Below are 18,992 nucleotides of genomic sequence, written 5' to 3'. Positions count from 1 at the left end.
GTTTTTACAAATACGGTGATTATTTCAACAGTGACTTCTGTCATTCTCGGATCTCGTAGAAAGTAATAGAAGACTTAAAGCGACTTGTTTACATCATTCTGTTTAATAAATACTGATCAACAAATGTGAGGTTATTTTATATTATACTGGGAAAAGTTAAATAATAATAATAATAAACTTTTCTAATATCTTATATTTGGTACAAAATGTTTATTTAACCTTCATGGAAATAGAAGGGCTACTTTTAGAAGAGAAAGGCGGATGTCCCATTTTGGATTCATGCCTAGGTGACTAGCATAAAAGGAAAGTCATACAAACACAGAAAGAAATAGTATAAAGTTAAAGAGTTTTCTAACGGGTTATCTCATTTTCTTGGATCACTTGAATTTGAGACTAGGCTTGGTGCGAAACGTCCAGTACTTAATGTAAGTTGTCAACTGAGAATACGAGGAAAAGACAGACGCTGAAAATGGAAGAATATTTGTAAGTATAAGAGAACTTTAGTACCCATAAAAGTGCAATATTACATTTACGGAAACAAGGATGGTTATGTCCAATGTGATAAATGGTCTCCTGGACAGGCCGCCTTTAAATATCATACATTAAAATACATTTTTTCTGTATTTTAATTATCACGTAATTTATTTTTTTTATCAGATATCTGCAATAAATATTCAATTTTGTGTGTGTGTGTGTGTAGGGTATATTTCTTCTTTTTCTTTACTCAACATATTAAAACATTTGAGATTTGATATTTTATATTACAAATAGAGTTCATAGCTCTTTTTTTTTTTTTTATAAACACGTTGTTTTTGCCTTACACTTTTTAAATAGATACTCTACTACGACTATTGAGTGTCCTCCCATAGCATCTGTAACATTAACATATTTTCTTGACCTTCATTTGTTCAGTTATTGCCTAAATTAGCAAAAGAGGAGGGCATCATACAAACTCCCATTACACACACAATTTGAACCAATGTAGTTCATTTAAATTTGAACTGACTTTCCTTTATACATTTCTAATGTAATATGCAATTATGTCTAGTAAAAGTGAAGAAAGTCAACGTACCTTGCGTATTTAGTATTATTTGTTTGGATGCTCGATGATTTCGATACCTATTTCATCTATTGGTACCTTCGCATTGGCCTCATTAAATTAAAGTAGTAAGTTGTATTGATGAATTCGTATATAACTTCATCCAAATATTAAACTGATCAATTTCATGAAAACACTGCAAAAATTCCAGGGAATTCAACCATGACTGGAAAATACACTGGTAAAAATTGATTTTAAATTACGCTGTGTTTAAGTAATACTTTTATTCCTGGTTAGTTTTTGCTATCAGTGGATGGAATAGGTATCGAAATCATCACTCTTTAAATAAAGGTAAGGTACGTTGACTTTTATTTATTAATTATGCTACTTCAAGGGTTCAAGGTATTTTTCTTCGTTCTCTTCGGAAGTTTGGTTCCTGATAAAAAAAAAAAAATAATGAGAAAAAAATGAACATATACTGCTTCTTTTTTTCATTTAACATTTTCCATTTTCTTTTTCCACCAAAATTCAAGAAGTTCTTTGTTTTTTTTTTCATTTCTTTCTCCCTTTTTTCTTTCCATTTACATTAAAGCCTAGCCTCCAAGCTAATTTAACCAAATTCCCTTCATTTTCCATGTCATCGTTCCATTTCCATGTTTCCCTTATTTTTAGGGTGTCTTCACATTTTAAAAATAAGTGTTCTAGTGTTTCATCTTCTTTAAAACATGGCTGCTTCCTTCCTTCCCCATTTCTTTCTTTCGTTCCAATTTCTGAGCAGTGTGATCACCGAGGGACATCATATATGGCAGACTAATATCACTATAGGTGCCGAAAACGCAGAAATCTAATTCCTAAGCCTAATTCCGTAACAGATTATTAAGCTGTTGGTTACTTTCGTTCTTTCTATTTCGGAAAAATAAACACACTGCTGAACAAGACTGCACTTATTTAATATAAAAACACATTTACATGTGACGTTTCAATCTTCTAGCCAAGATCCTCATCAAGCGTACACTGAGTGATTAAAAAAAAAAAAAAAGTATATATACACAATTCATCTCCCTATCTGCTTTCTCATTGGCCCGTTCAAACAGCCAATCAGAAGCGTGGAAATCTATCTGAACTGACCAATGGGACAACATAACATTCTACCAGAAAGAAAACATTGGCAAAACATCTGTGATATCATTATGAATGTGTGGGAGAAGGATGTGATAGAAAAGGGGAAAGAAAAGATTCGATTTAAATGTAGATACGTTGATGATTGTTTTGGGATATGGGAAGGGTTAAAAAAAAAAAAAAAAAAAAAAGTTGATAGAGTTCGTTGGTAGTATTGAAGATAAGGAGAAGGGAATAGAATTAGAACTAGAGACAGAGCAGGGAGGTGTATTATGTTATCTTGACATTTTAATGAGTAAGGAAGGGAAGAGCATTCAGACTCAATGGTATCAAAAAGAATGTAATGCTGGTATTTATTGTAATAAGAAAAGTAATGTAGATAGAAGCACAAAGGTTAATTTAATAAGAAATATGTTAGAAAGAATTACCAAAATTTGTAACAAAAATGTAGAAGAGAATGTGGAAATCTTTAAAGGACAGCTGTATGAGAATGGTTATAGTAAAAGGGATATCGTTAAAGCATCTGTGGTCTCGGGGAAAGGTAAAAGTGGGGAGGACAATCAGGGGGTATGGAAAGGCATTGTAGGGTTAGGAGAAAATACCGAGATTTTAAAAAAGATGTCAAGAAAGAAAGGGGTCAAGGTGTATAGAAAAGGTAGCAGAACGTTGTTGGACATGGTCAAAAGCAAAGGGAAGAAAAGAGAGATCAGAAAGGTGTCATTTATTGTATAAATTGTAAGGATTGTGGTATGAAATATATTGGTGAGACGGGGAAATTATTGAAAGAAAGAATTAAACAACATAAAGGTGATGTGAAATATGGCAGAGAAACTAACGCAATCTTTAAACATGTAAAAGAAAAGGAACATGATGTGAACTGGGAAGAAGTTATTGTGCTGGAACGGGAAAAAAGATTGTGGCCGAGAAAGTGGAAAGAGGCCTGGTGGATAGAAAAGGAAGGGGATGTAAACTTAATGAATTGGACCAAAGGTATCAGCATTAATAAAGAATGGAGAAATATTATTGATAAATACAGAAAAATGTATATGAATTAATGTATTCAATGGTTGCTTGCTCCTTGTTATTTCTTTCTGGTAGAATGTTATGTTGTCCCATTGGTCAGTTCAGATAGATTTCCACGCTTCTGATTGGCTGTTTGAACGGGCCAATGAGAGAGCAGATAGGGAGATGAATTGTGTATATATACTTCAGTAGTTTTTTTTTTTTTTTTTTTTTTTTTTTTTGTCACTCAGTGTACGTCTGATGAGGATCTTGGCTAGAAGATCGAAACGTCACGTGTAAATGTGTTTTTATATTAAATAAGTGCAGTCTTGTTCAGCAGTGTGTTTATTTTTCTGATTTTATTCGCAAGACGTTGACTATCATTGTGTGTCAGTTTCTATGTCGAGAAAATAATTTGCCGTGGAATGAAAATCTAGAAGCTATGTTAATTATCTTATTTCATATTTCTTTTTTTTTTCCGAACAGCAGTGAAACGGCTGATGCGCCACCATTTGTATGTAATATCAATGTATAAAATTATCACATTCACAATTCACCTTCTAAACTCCAGAGTGGACAAAATAGTTTTCTACAAAATAATTCTTGAAGCCGATAAATGATTTTAATACTTCTAAAGGTTTATAAAAACAGTCGGTCATTGTTCAGATTTAAAGAAACTACGTTGATTCAAGTTGTGAGGAAGTTTTCTATAGTACGGCTCGGATTTATATAACCCTGGCATCATTTTACCTGTCTAATTTAATATAAACACATTTCTTACTCTTGTTAACACGAATATATATACGTATTCGAACAATATTTTAGCTTTAGGTGATATTTGTACAGTCCGCAGCAAAAAACCTGCAACATGAGCATGTAAGTTTATTGTGAAACTACGCCTAACAGCGCAGGGAATCAACATAACGTCTAAGTTGCAGGAATCACTCCAGGAGAAATCTCGGCGTCCTTCCGTGCACACTTATTTTGGAGCAAAAGACTTCGTCGTTTCACAATAAACTTACATGCTCATGTTGCAGGTTTTTTGCTGCGGACTGTACTTGAAGTAATATAAAATCATAATTTGGTCATATTTCAGGCAAGTTTTATTGAAAATGTTACTCTGAAAAGTGTATTTGCAGTATTGGCAACCATGTAGCAAGCTTGTAAATAAAGTACATTCTTAGCTTACAAATCCATCAAAGAAGTACATGAATTCTCGCCAGATGGCAAGTTAAAGGCAGTAGACATTGATACTAACCTTGTCTATTAACATCAGTGCAAGTTATACCATGGTCCAAGAAAAGTCACATATTTAGCAATTTGTTTATGTGTTTGTTTGCTCCTCTGTTAGCAAGTGACTGTGTTTATTTCTATTCATATAGATAACTTGTTAATAAATGGGGTTAGTATCAACATTTATCGGCTTTAATGGAAAAAAATCAGTGTAACAATTTAATACGAAGGCTGTCCAGAAAGTAACAGACGTTTTGGAATAAAAAAGTAATAAAATGAACAAACACAATTGTGTTATATACATTTGAAAGGTAAACTCTTGAGCCTGGTGTTGGAAGAGGGTCCAGTGAGGCCGTGGTTGCTTTGCACTGGGTGATTTTTAGTTCTCTTCTTCCGTGGAAAGTCGACCACAGGCTCACGAGCACCAAAGGTGCGCGCTGTTTAACTATACGTAAGATCTTCCTTTGTACGTACTAAAAGACAGTAGTGAAAGGATTTTATGATATGAGTTGGCTATAGAACTTACTAGTTCACGAGTTATTTTCAAAATATAAGCTGTTTTCCGTATTTATCTTACCAGGTGGTTCTTTTGCGGAAGCTTTTTACGGTCTGCGTAGAGTCCCAATAGCGAAATCTGTACAGCCCTGTGATAACCCACTTCCTCTTAAAAATGAAAGGCTCTCATGGATATTTCTGGTGGCGTTCAACTATTTCCGAGGCAAGTTGGAACAGCTCGTAGAAAAATGGAGATTAGAAGAAGCAGATGGGGTTGTACCTAGGGAGGTGAGTTAGTTTCTTTGTCTCTTTCGATTTGTTTGTTTGTTTGAAGTTTTGCGTCCCTTTGCAGCAACGAAGCTATATAAGACATTGACTAACAGTTTAAAGTGGAATCCCAATCACTGTAATGCGTTCAATACTGCTCACCGGGCATCGAACCGGAACCCCTTGCGCTGAATGTGCGCGCTTTAGCCGCTAAACCAGTGGGGAGGACTTTTTCTTCCCAAGAAGAGCTCTTTTATGTAATGTAATTTCAAGAATGTTATGTAATGTACTACATCAAGTAGGGGAAGTACGAGGGGCATCCAATAAGTTATCTACCTAGACAGGAAGGAATGCAGATAGGCTCACCTAGTCATCACCGTTTTTCGATGTAGTCCCCATGGAAGTCTATGCATGGTCGCCACTTTGTAGGCAGCAAACTAATCCTAGAGAAGTCTCTGCCATAGCTTGCAAACCACTACGAAACAGCCTGTTGGACGTCGCTGTCCGACGAAACATGTTGTCCCGCAGGTGTTTCTTCAGGTTTCGGAAGAGGAAATAGTCACTAGGGGCCATATCCGGACTGTAGGGAGGAGGATTCAACACTTGGAAATCACAATCAGCGATGGCAGCCTGAACCTGTTCGCGGGGTCACACAAACATTCGCTACGCGGCGTAACACAAACATTGCTCATGGTTACTGCGTTGCTCCGATTGACATCAAATTGCGCAGCGGGGTTCCCCACAGTGGCCTTGGCGTTGAGTGTCAGGCGACATTTATGCTACGCTCCTCCCTTCCTGTCTAGGTAGATAACTTATTGGACGCCCCTCATAAAAATATGGTGATACATTTTCTTTTGTGTCCATTACTGGTTTCCATCTTAGACGCTTAGCACCATAATTTCGTCTAACGTCAGTAAATACAGAGTGTCATTTATGATTAAGGTAAAGGCTTTGTTAGGTTTTTGGAGTTATTCATGTATGAATGCAAACAAGCACTAGACCTGTCTTCTCCAGTACATTTCAGAGGGATATCCGTATCTTTATTCTAAAATGTCAACTATTGCAAGTAATTTACACTTAATTTTTTTTGATTCACGTGCAGAGAAATATTTAATAGTAAAGAGCTTGTAGACCCCGTTCGCTGATAATAACCAGAGTCGTATTTAACATTTTTACAGCTCCGAATCAATAAAAGGTTCTACCCATGCCCATGAAAATGTTGCGCCCCCAGTATTTATTGATATGCACTTATGTGTTTAAAAAAAAAAAAAAAGGACTAAAGGCAACACATCATAATTTTACTCTGACAGCCAATAAGCAATATCATCTGCTTCTAGCGCCAGTAACATCGTAACGAGAAAATTCTATAGATCTCCTATAAGTTTTTCTCTCATGGTGAGGTTTTCTTTTTTTTTTTTTCTTTTTTCATATTGTACTTCAATCTCGATTGATTTATTTAATATGCTCTCCTGTGGTTGGACCCATGTGACCTGATGGTAAGCATAATTTTATTATTGGTTTCTTTATCAGACATAGCACATATTGCTAGTGAACAGGTTTCTCTGAACTCACATGTTAACATATACTAGTTGATCGATAGTCACTGAGGATAGAAGCCACTCGTAAATCCAAAAAAAAAGTTTTCTAGTATGCTTCCAGAGCAAAGATTAGCAGTGTTAGGTAAAGCAATGTTCTGTTCTTTATATATATAATAAAAAAAATGGAATTTTTACTTTACTCCATCGTTTTTCCTCGCCTTTGGTGCGAGTGTTCTCGGATTCGATTCCTGGTGGGAACACTCGATCGGAAAGGTGTAACAGCTTTTTCAGGCGAGCCATCTTGAGTGAGGTTTTTCCTTACTTACATCAGACAAATGCGGGAATGGTACCTAACAATGGGCCCAGGCCGCTTCCTTTCTTCCTTTGCAATTCCCGGACAGTGTAATCGCTGAGAGACGTCATTCCTCGTATGTGTGACAGGCTAACATGGCCATAGATGCCGACAGCCCAGAAATCTAATTCCTAATCCTAATCATATACTTTTGTTTTTACTCAACCTTTCTTTGCCCTTTAACATTGATAATGTATTTAAAAGATAAAGGTATCTTATCTTAACATCATTGTATTTATTTTAACACAAACGGTTTCAAGGGTTCGCTGGCCCATTGTTCAAATTGTAGTATTCCGCCACGCTGATAAACTTAGGATATAATGAAAGAATTGATCACTTTGTGGAAACATACCTCGAGTAAAAGGAAAACCTATACCGGTAACATTTTGTTCCACACTTTCAAGTGATGTAGGACGAAAAAGTTCAAATGTTCCTCTTGAAAAACCCTTACTATACATGGGACAAAATTAGAAACGAATTGGGCGTTCAAAACCACTTGGTGGAAATCTATATTGAGAAGGGAAGCTACGTCACACGTTTACTAACGGCAGCGAGAGAGAGACGAATCATCAGCGTCCTGCTGGTAGTTACAAATAGATGGGGTTCCTGTAGGAAGGAACAACAACAATACAAAGTTGCCGCAGGGGGGCGCGGTGGCTCAGTGGTAGAGCGTTCACCTCCGGTGCTTGGGGTCCCTGGTTCGATCCCAGCTCGCGCCAAGTGAACTTTGTGGTGGACAAACACCGTGCTCGTGGGTTTTCTCGGGGTTCTTCCGTTTCCTCCCACTTTCTTCATTCCACCATTTCACTCATTTCTCATAATCACCGTCTCCTTTAGCCTTACCGGCATAATCGTGGGACGTAAAACAAAGATTTTTTTTTTTTTTTTTTTTTTTTTTTTACAATATTGCTGCGTTGTAACAGATTTTCTAAAGTGTTTATCAAGTGAAGCGAAAGAGGCACAGCGGAATACTCGTGACGTGGCTCCAGGGCAACACGTGGTCCTTCAAATGTTAGTTCCTTTTTTTTATTATTATTATTATTATTTTGATCTAGTATAGCTACTGTTTAGTGTCCTGAAAATATGCCCCAGTGATTATTGAATGTTTGAATTGTTGAAAGTTGTACCTCCTTTACCGTCAAATCTGTTGAATATTTAACTTATGTTAAATGCGAAACACGTAAGTAGTAGTGGTCCCCGTATGCCCGAATGACTCATCCTCACTCTCTTTCATGACCGGGGTGAAAGGTCAATGACCTGGCCCGGGGTCAATGACCTAGGGGTACCTAGGACCACCCCCTCTAAATTTTGGCAGGGGTACCATGGCCCACCCCCTAAATTTTGGCAGGGGTACATAGGACCACCCCCCTTAAATTTTGGAAATTGCCAAATCTAAAAATTTGGTATGGTAGCCTAGGACCATAGTATGTACCTCTATTAGTATTGGGTGTCTATGTCGTTCCCTTTTATGGGTAAAAAATTGCCAAAAAGTCAAATTTTGGGGGTTTTTGACCTAATTTATCCCCTTTGATGAGGTATTATTACCATATATAGTTATATGGGCGTATACAGGGGTTCATTCCCTTTCATAAGACATGGGTATATTGGTGCACCCCTTGAAAAATTTGGGAGGGGTACCTTGGCCCACCCCTTAAATTTTGGAAATTGCCCAATTTCAACATTTGGTATTATAGTACAGGACCCTAATATCTATTATGATAAATTTCGGTGGTCCACCTCGTTCCCTTTTAGGGGTACAAAATTGCCAAAAAATATAAACGTAAGCAATACGTTATACCACGTGTTTGGTTTTTGGTCGATTTTATCCCCTTTGATGAGGTGTTATTACCCTATATGGTTATATGGGCGTATACAGGGGTCCATTACCTTTCATAAGACATGGGTATATTGGTGCACCCCCTTGAAAAATTTGGGAGGGGTACCTTGGCCCACCACTTAAATTTTGGAAATTGACCAATTTAAACATTGGGTATTATAGTACAGGACCCTAATATGTATCGTGATAAATTTGGGTGGTCCACCTCATTCCCTTCTAGGGGTACAAAATTGCCAAAAATTCAAATTTCGGGGGGTTTTGACCTAATTTATCCCCTTGGATGAGGTGTTATTACCCTATATAGTTATATGGGCGTATAGAGGGGTCCATTACCTTTCATAAGACATGGGTATATTTGTGCACCCCTTGAAAAATTTGGGAGGGGTACCATGGCCCCCCCTTAAATTTTGGAAATTGACCAATTTAAACATTTGGTATTATAGTACAGGACCCTAATATGTATCGTGATAAATTTGGGCGGTCCACCTCGTTTCCTTCTAGGGGTACAAAATTGCCAAAATATAAACGTAATCAATACGTTATACCACGTGTTTGGTTTTTGATCGATTTTATCCCCTTTGATGAGGTGTTATTATCCTATATAGTTATATGGTCATGTATAGGGGTCCATTACCTTTCGTAAGATATGGGTATATTTGTGCACTCCTTTAAAAATTTGGGAGGGGTACTTTGGCCCACCCCTTAAATTTTGGAAATTGCTCATTTTATATATTTGGTATTATAGTACTGGACCCTAACATGTATTATGATAAATTTGGATGGTCCACCTCGTTTCCTTCTAGGGGTACAAATTGTCAAAATATAAACGTAAGCAATACGTTGTACCACGTGTTTGGTCTTTTGGCCCAATTTAACCTCTTGGATGAGGTTCTATTACCTTATATGGTTATATGGTTATGTATAGGGGTCTATTCCCTATCATAAGACATAGGTACATTTGTGCACTCCTTTAAAAATTTGGGAGGGGTACTTTGGCCCACCCCTTAAATTTTAGAAATTGCTCATTTTATATATTTGGTATTATAGTACTGGACCCTAACATGTATTATGATAAATTTGGATGGTCCACCTCGTTCCCTTTTAGGGGGTACAAATTGTCAAAATATAAACGTAAGCAATACGTTGTACCACGTGTTTGGTCTTTTGGCCCAATTTAACCTCTTGGATGAGGTTCTATTACCTTATATGGTTATATGGTTATGTATAGGGGTCTATTCCCTATCATAAGACATAGGTACATTTGTGCACTCCTTTAAAAATTTGGGAGGGGTACTTTGGCCCACCCCTTAAATTTTAGAAATTGCTCATTTTATATATTTGGTATTATAGTACTGGACCCTAACATGTATTATGATAAATTTGGGTGGTCCACCTCGTTCCCTTTTAGGGGTACAAATTGCCAAAATATAAACGTAAGCAATACGTTGTACCACGTGTTTGGTTTGACCTAAGTTATCCCCTTGGATGAGGTTCTATTACCTTATATGGTTATATGGTTATGTATAGGGGGTCTATTCCCTATCATAAGACATAGGTACATTTGTGCACTCCTTTAAAAATTTGGGAGGGGTACTTTGGCCCACCCCTTTCAAAATTCGGTAAACGTTTTCTAGGACCCATTGGTGTTCCTCTTATGGCCAAATATTCAAAATTTAAATGTTATTGACCGGTTTTATTATTGAATAAGTACAGGATTTATTACTTTTTTTCATAAGACACAGGTGTATTTGTGTACCAATCTTAAATTTTGGGAGGGGTACATTTCTTATTGTCGTATCAATAATTGGTAATTGTTCTTTGGGTAAATCATTGTCAAATATGAGTATGATCACGTGATCAGTTATTAACCTATGATGGGATTAGGAGTCCAGGACATTGGTACATTAAAACTTTGTAGTATAATTTAAGAATTGTCAAATGAAATTACGTCATTGGTTTTGATTATTCACGCCAAATATAAACGTAAGCAAGACGTTGTACCACGTGATTGTCCTTGATGAGGTAGTGTACAGGGATTCATTTCCTTTGTTGTGGTACTTCTTAAGTTTGAGTACACACACTTCTAGAAAACAGTTGGTTCTACTCAGGTAAACAATTGACGGACATTATTGACCTTATTGAACATATTAACTCTAAGACTTAGGTATATCAGGAGAAGTATTCTTTAAATTTGGGAATGGTGATAAGCAGAATTTTAACATAAGGCGCGAAATTAGAAACAATACATTGAACTTTAGTCACAGCTCATAGTCTAAGATCATTGGTGGTGATTGATTTGAAATCTGATAGCTATCCTTATTGAATCTTATGACTCATAGACGAAAGGCAATACATGCTACAACACTGGCAAAGTTATTGTTAATGCAATTTGATTGGTTGATCACTATCTTTCCTGCAATCTGATTGGTTGATCACTATCTTTCATGCAATCTGATTGGCTGATGATTTTCAAATCTTTGCTGTATTCAGTTTTAAGTTTTGTTTAACATTTAAAAATCTTGGTTTCGTTCAACATTTTGCACTCACTGATAAATATGATCAAAACCGTTTATTTGTTAATCGAATAGTTAAAAACCGGATAAAGTTTGACGGTTAACCGTGAAACGTAAATTTTTTTTTAGTTTGAAATTTTTTTGCTTGAAATTTTTTTGTTTGAAAATTTTTTCGTTTCCAAATTTTTTTTGTTTCAAAATTTTGTTTGAGATTTTTTCGTTTGAAATTTTTTGTTTGAAAATTTTTTCGTTTGAAATTTTTTGTTTGAAAATTTTTGTTCGAAAATTTTGTTTAAAATTTTTTGTTTAAAATTTTTCGTTTCCAAATTTTTTGTTTGAAATTTTTTGTTTCAAAATTTTGTTTGAATTTTTTGGTTTGAAATTTTTTGTTTGAATTTTTTTTTCGTTTCAAAATTTTGTTTCAAAGATTTTTGTTTGAAATTTTTGTTTCAAAGTTTGAGTTGACATTTTTAAAAGTTTGTGCACTTATTAGTAACGAACCGGAACTGTTTAGAACAAAAACCTTTGACAACATTGTGGTGCAATAGTACACGTCAGAACCTGGGGTTGTACTTGAAATGAAAAAACACAATTCATTGAAATGGATCATTTTATTACACTCCACATACATCCATACCAGATAGTGGTTCTGGATATTGTCGATACAATGTATTTTGAACTTCTTGCACTAGTTTGTCTTTAGCATATAATTTTAATTCCAATTGAAGTCTTTTAAGGTCTAATGCAATATCAATTGGTGGAAACTCAATGTCCATTTGATCACAAATAAACTGTTTATCAATACAGGTATGCACTAGCCGGAACTGTTTAGAACAAAAACATCTGGCAACGTTGTTTATCATGGTGCAATTGTACACGTCAGAACATGATAATGCAACGTCATCAGTTTTGCATCATATATAAGTATCGTTCGAGTTAGTATTCATGATAACGTCATCATGGCTACTTGTCTGCAGTTTCTAAACACACGTGATGTGATGAAATCATTTACCAAGATTACTGATTTACAACAAAATGTACCTTATATAATCTTAGCTAGCCAAATGATCCCTACAAAGTTTGGAGTAAGAATCGTAGTGAAGCTTGAAAATGATAAGAATATAATTTTACCAGCAAGATATTTACCCATGGAACCGTCAAAACAAGAAGAACTGCTGCGTTTCTTAAATACTGGATCTGTATCTTTATGTTACAAAGGATTCTTGGGTCGAAGTCATCAACTTGAATTTAGTACACAGCCGGATTCGTCAGCCATTGTGATGAAATCATGAATCAGCACATTTCTTTCCAATGACGTCAGCTGTAGTTGTATGAATGTGGTTGGTCGGCATGACGTCAGCAACTGTGATGAAATCATGAATCAGCACATTCCTTACCAATGACGTCAGCAATAACTATAAACCAGCAAATACAGTGTCATCCCACGAAATCATTTGAGCAAGTGCTTTTCAGGAGGAAAGATGTGTACTTCTAACGATAAAGAGTTCATCTTCGCAAGCTATTATCCAATAAATATATTTCAAACAAAACATGTGATGATTGGTATCAGTGCTAGAACATTTGACCCAGTGATTCGATTGGGCAAAGCAGAACAATTTGGTGTACAACTGACCTGTGAAGAATGGCAAATATTATGTTCACGAATCGACCAAATGAACGATTATTTTCATGATGAGCTAAATGTGACCATAGTCAAATCATTAGGCTCAAATCATGAAGTGGTGCTGCGTACAGTCCTCGAAGAGAAGATGGTGCTGTTACGTAAGAAGAGTACATTCCATGTCCCTCGCAATATGGCGTATCTAACGGAAACTGAATGGAACAAATTTATCAGCGTATTTCAGTGTGTGAAACATGCAGTGGAAATGTGTAACAAAACAAGTATATTCCTGAAAAAGTACTATTTTGAAAAATGTGTTATGCATATTGTACAACATGTATCTAGATATTGTGATGGTTGTCAACATCGTTCTTGGGTGCATACCTGTATTGATAAACAGTTTATTTGTGATCAAATGGACATTGAGTTTCCACCAATTGATATTGCATTAGACCTTAAAAGACTTCAATTGGAATTAAAATTATATGCTAAAGACAAACTATTGCAAGAAGTTCAAAATACATTGTATCGACAATATCCAGAACCACTATCTGGTATGGATGTATGTGGAGTGTAATAAAATGATCCATTTCAATGAATTGTGTTTTTTCATTTCAAGTACAACCCCAGGTTCTGACGTGTACTATTGCACCACAATGTTGTCAAAGGTTTTTGTTCTAAACAGTTCCGGTTCGTTACTAATAAGTGCACAAACTTTTAAAAATGTCAACTCAAACTTTGAAACAAAAATTTCAAACAAAAATCTTTGAAACAAAATTTTGAAACGAAAAAAAAATTCAAACAAAAAATTTCAAACCAAAAAATTCAAACAAAATTTTGAAACAAAAAATTTCAAACAAAAAATTTGGAAACGAAAAATTTTAAACAAAAAATTTTAAACAAAATTTTCGAACAAAAATTTTCAAACAAAAAATTTCAAACGAAAAAATTTTCAAACAAAAAATTTCAAACGAAAAAATCTCAAACAAAATTTTGAAACAAAAAAAATTTGGAAACGAAAAAATTTTCAAACAAAAAAATTTCAAGCAAAAAAATTTCAAACTAAAAAAAATTTACGTTTCACGGTTAACCGTCAAACTTTATCCGGTTTTTAACTATTCGATTAACAAATAAACGGTTTTGATCATATTTATCAGTGAGTGCAAAATGTTGAACGAAACCAAGATTTTTAAATGTTAAACAAAACTTAAAACTGAATACAGCAAAGATTTGAAAATCATCAGCCAATCAGATTGCATGAAAGATAGTGATCAACCAATCAGATTGCAGGAAAGATAGTGATCAACCAATCAAATTGCATTAACAATAACTTTGCCAGTGTTGTAGCATGTATTGCCTTTCGTCTATGAGTCATAAGATTCAATAAGGATAGCTATCAGATTTCAAATCAATCACCACCAATGATCTTAGACTATGAGCTGTGACTAAAGTTCAATGTATTGTTTCTAATTTCGCGCCTTATGTTAAAATTCTGCTTATCACCATTCCCAAATTTAAAGAATACTTCTCCTGATATACCTAAGTCTTAGAGTTAATATGTTCAATAAGGTCAATAATGTCCGTCAATTGTTTACCTGAGTAGAACCAACTGTTTTCTAGAAGTGTGTGTACTCAAACTTAAGAAGTACCACAACAAAGGAAATGAATCCCTGTACACTACCTCATCAAGGACAATCACGTGGTACAACGTCTTGCTTACGTTTATATTTGGCGTGAATAATCAAAACCAATGACGTAATTTCATTTGACAATTCTTAAATTATACTACAAAGTTTTAATGTACCAATGTCCTGGACTCCTAATCCCATCATAGGTTAATAACTGATCACGTGATCATACTCATATTTGACAATGATTTACCCAAAGAACAATTACCAATTATTGATACGACAATAAGAAATGTACCCCTCCCAAAATTTAAGATTGGTACACAAATACACCTGTGTCTTATGAAAAAAAGTAATAAATCCTGTACTTATTCAATAATAAAACCGGTCAATAACATTTAAATTTTGAATATTTGGCCATAAGAGGAACACCAATGGGTCCTAGAAAACGTTTACCGAATTTTGAAAGGGGTGGGCCAAAGTACCCCTCCCAAATTTTTAAAGGAGTGCACAAATGTACCTATGTCTTATGATAGGGAATAGACCCCCTATACATAACCATATAACCATATAAGGTAATAGAACCTCATCCAAGGGGATAACTTAGGTCAAACCAAACACGTGGTACAACGTATTGCTTACGTTTATATTTTGGCAATTTGTACCCCTAAAAGGGAACGAGGTGGACCACCCAAATTTATCATAATACATGTTAGGGTCCAGTACTATAATACCAAATATATAAAATGAGCAATTTCTAAAATTTAAGGGGTGGGCCAAAGTACCCCTCCCAAATTTTTAAAGGAGTGCACAAATGTACCTATGTCTTATGATAGGGAATAGACCCCTATACATAACCATATAACCATATAAGGTAATAGAACCTCATCCAAGAGGTTAAATTGGGCCAAAAGACCAAACACGTGGTACAACGTATTGCTTACGTTTATATTTTGACAATTTGTACCCCCTAAAAGGGAACGAGGTGGACCACCCAAATTTATCATAATACATGTTAGGGTCCAGTACTATAATACCAAATATATAAAATGAGCAATTTCTAAAATTTAAGGGGTGGGCCAAAGTACCCCTCCCAAATTTTTAAAGGAGTGCACAAATGTACCTATGTCTTATGATAGGGAATAGACCCCTATACATAACCATATAACCATATAAGGTAATAGAACCTCATCCAAGAGGTTAAATTGGGCCAAAAGACCAAACACGTGGTACAACGTATTGCTTACGTTTATATTTTGACAATTTGTACCCCTAGAAGGAAACGAGGTGGACCATCCAAATTTATCATAATACATGTTAGGGTCCAGTACTATAATACCAAATATATAAAATGAGCAATTTCCAAAATTTAAGGGGTGGGCCAAAGTACCCCTCCCAAATTTTTAAAGGAGTGCACAAATATACCCATATCTTACGAAAGGTAATGGACCCCTATACATGACCATATAACTATATAGGATAATAACACCTCATCAAAGGGGATAAAATCGATCAAAAACCAAACACGTGGTATAACGTATTGATTACGTTTATATTTTGGCAATTTTGTACCCCTAGAAGGAAACGAGGTGGACCGCCCAAATTTATCACGATACATATTAGGGTCCTGTACTATAATACCAAATGTTTAAATTGGTCAATTTCCAAAATTTAAGGGGGGGCCATGGTACCCCTCCCAAATTTTTCAAGGGGTGCACAAATATACCCATGTCTTATGAAAGGTAATGGACCCCTCTATACGCCCATATAACTATATAGGGTAATAACACCTCATCCAAGGGGATAAATTAGGTCAAAACCCCCCGAAATTTGAATTTTTGGCAATTTTGTACCCCTAGAAGGGAATGAGGTGGACCACCCAAATTTATCACGATACATATTAGGGTCCTGTACTATAATACCCAATGTTTAAATTGGTCAATTTCCAAAATTTAAGTGGTGGGCCAAGGTACCCCTCCCAAATTTTTCAAGGGGGTGCACCAATATACCCATGTCTTATGAAAGGTAATGGACCCCTGTATACGCCCATATAACCATATAGGGTAATAACACCTCATCAAAGGGGATAAAATCGACCAAAAACCAAACACGTGGTATAACGTATTGCTTACGTTTATATTTTTTGGCAATTTTGTACCCCTAAAAGGGAACGAGGTGGACCACCGAAATTTATCATAATAGATATTAGGGTCCTGTACTATAATACCAAATGTTGAAATTGGGCAATTTCCAAAATTTAAGGGGTGGGCCAAGGTACCCCTCCCAAATTTTTCAAGGGGTGCACCAATATACCCATGTCTTATGAAAGGGAATGAACCCCTGTATACGCCCATATAACTATATATGGTAATAATACCTCATCAAAGGGGATAAATTAGGTCAAAAACCCCCAAAATTTGACTTTTTGGCAATTTTTTACCCATAAAAGGGAACGACATAGACACCCAATACTAATAGAGGTACATACTATGGTCCTAGGCTACCATACCAAATTTTTAGATTTGGCAATTTCCAAAATTTAAGGGGGGTGGTCCTATGTACCCCTGCCAAAATTTAGGGGGTGGGCCATGGTACCCCTGCCAAAATTTAGAAGGGGTGGTCCTAGGTACCCCTAGGTCATTGACCCCGGGCCAGGTCATTGACCTTTCACCCCGGTCATGAAAGAGAGTGAGGATGAGTCATTCGGGCATACGGGGACCACTACTACTCGTATCAGTAATTTTCACTAATTTCTTCCAGATACCATATCGAAAATTGCAGAAACAAACGACGCATTAATATCACAGCTGTTGTAGGAATCAGTTTTAATCAAATTTTACTTTCTTTTTTTTATTATTATTCTTTAGTGCGAGCGGTCTCGGGTTCGATTCCCGGTGGGGTCTCTCGGTCGAAAAAGTGTATAAAGCTTTTACAGGCCAACCATCCTGAATGAGATTTTCCTGGGCTTTTCTAATTTACACCAGGCAGATGCTGAGATAGTACCTACTTCTTTTTTCCCAATCCTTTCTTCCTTCCCTTTCCCCGGATAGTGTGCTCGCCGAGGGACGTCATCCCTCATATATATAACGGGCTAAATGGCCATAGATGCCGAAAGCCCAGAAATCTAAAATCCTAAATCCTTTTATTATTGTTTTTAATTCTGGATTTCAGGAATACATTCTTGCCTGATTTCTCAGGCATTACGTTCCAACAGGGAAAAGAGACAGAGCTATAGTATATATATTTTTTTGTTTGCGTACAGGCTTCCTTCCAGAAAATGTTGTTCCGAAGGATGGGTGCACAAAATCAAAATATCAGGGGGCTGCAGTGGGATACTGTTCACTAAAGGATGTGCTCTGCACAAGAGTGTAATCGAAATTTATCTTAACTCGGAAGGAATGGGAGCTGGTCAATTCTGAGCTAAGCCTCACGGAAGTATGGCTGGAAGAAACACTGTAATATCGTACAGCTCCATCCATCTTGACTCTGGAATTATTACATATATAGGCCTAGAGTATGTACATCTTTATTAAAATTAAAATAAGTCGTAACTGTTTCAATAACATAACGTTATCTTCATCAGACGTTAATTCGCATATCTATCTGCCAATTAACGTCTGATGAAGATAACATTACGTTATTGAAACAGTTACAACTTATTTTAATTTTAATAAAGAAGTACATGCTTTGGTCAGAAAAATATTAATTATGTATGTAAAATCTTAAACATTCATGAATTCCGGCCTGTTTGTATGATACAATGCGAGTGTAACCTGGTTATGTACCACTTTTATGCTGAAAGAGTAGTAACTACGGTATGACACTTTATTAGCTGTAACTTAAGTTTTGTTGTTAAGTACATTACTTTATCTGAATTAAATCATATGTAGTACGTGTTTTGGTCACCTATTTGTGTTTCTAGGTATGGTTGCAAAAATGTCGCCTAGCAGTGTTGAGATGTTATTCGTGTCTGCATTTCTTATGGGAAGGTATTGTACTTGCTCATTATATCAGGTATTTAAGTGGATCGTCACTGTGCCACAATCCATTATTGAAGATAGCTGGAGTACATTTAGAGTATGCGACAGATGACATCACAATGCGTCAGCTCTGGAAACAAACTTTGAGAGGAGATTTAAGGTTAGTTAATTGATGAGCAGAATTTGAGATGTGGAAGCTGAAATATTAAATTTTAACTGTTTAAAATTTTAAAAGTAATTTCGATTGTGAAATAGGATTTAAGTTTTTTTTTAAGTGTTACTTACCGGAGCTTCTGTATCGTCATTGGTAAGTTACTTCCTCAAAGTGAGTTTCCTTGTGACTAAGAAGTTACAGTTCTCTTTCGTGG

General features: G+C 35.8%; 1 protein-coding gene across 2 annotated transcripts in view; it reads left to right on the top strand.

The window, feature by feature from the left end:
- Positions 1-18,992, top strand: part of Pex12 (peroxisomal biogenesis factor 12) — a 42,962-nt gene that overhangs the window by 8,659 nt on the left and 15,311 nt on the right. For both annotated transcript variants that reach the window (XM_081768200.1, XM_081768199.1), the window contains exons 3-4: positions 4,974-5,176; positions 18,567-18,784. In XM_081768200.1, the coding sequence (XP_081624326.1) occupies positions 4,974-5,176; positions 18,567-18,784 (421 nt within the window). The remainder of the gene's footprint in view (positions 1-4,973; positions 5,177-18,566; positions 18,785-18,992) is intronic.

This window comes from Thermobia domestica, chromosome 8 (assembly GCF_964235325.1).
Source record: "Thermobia domestica chromosome 8, izTheDome1.hap1.1, whole genome shotgun sequence".
Taxonomy (NCBI): Eukaryota; Metazoa; Arthropoda; class Insecta; order Zygentoma; family Lepismatidae; genus Thermobia; species Thermobia domestica.
Note: the sequence above shows the minus strand (reverse complement) of the source record. Positions and strands in the feature narration are given on the sequence as shown.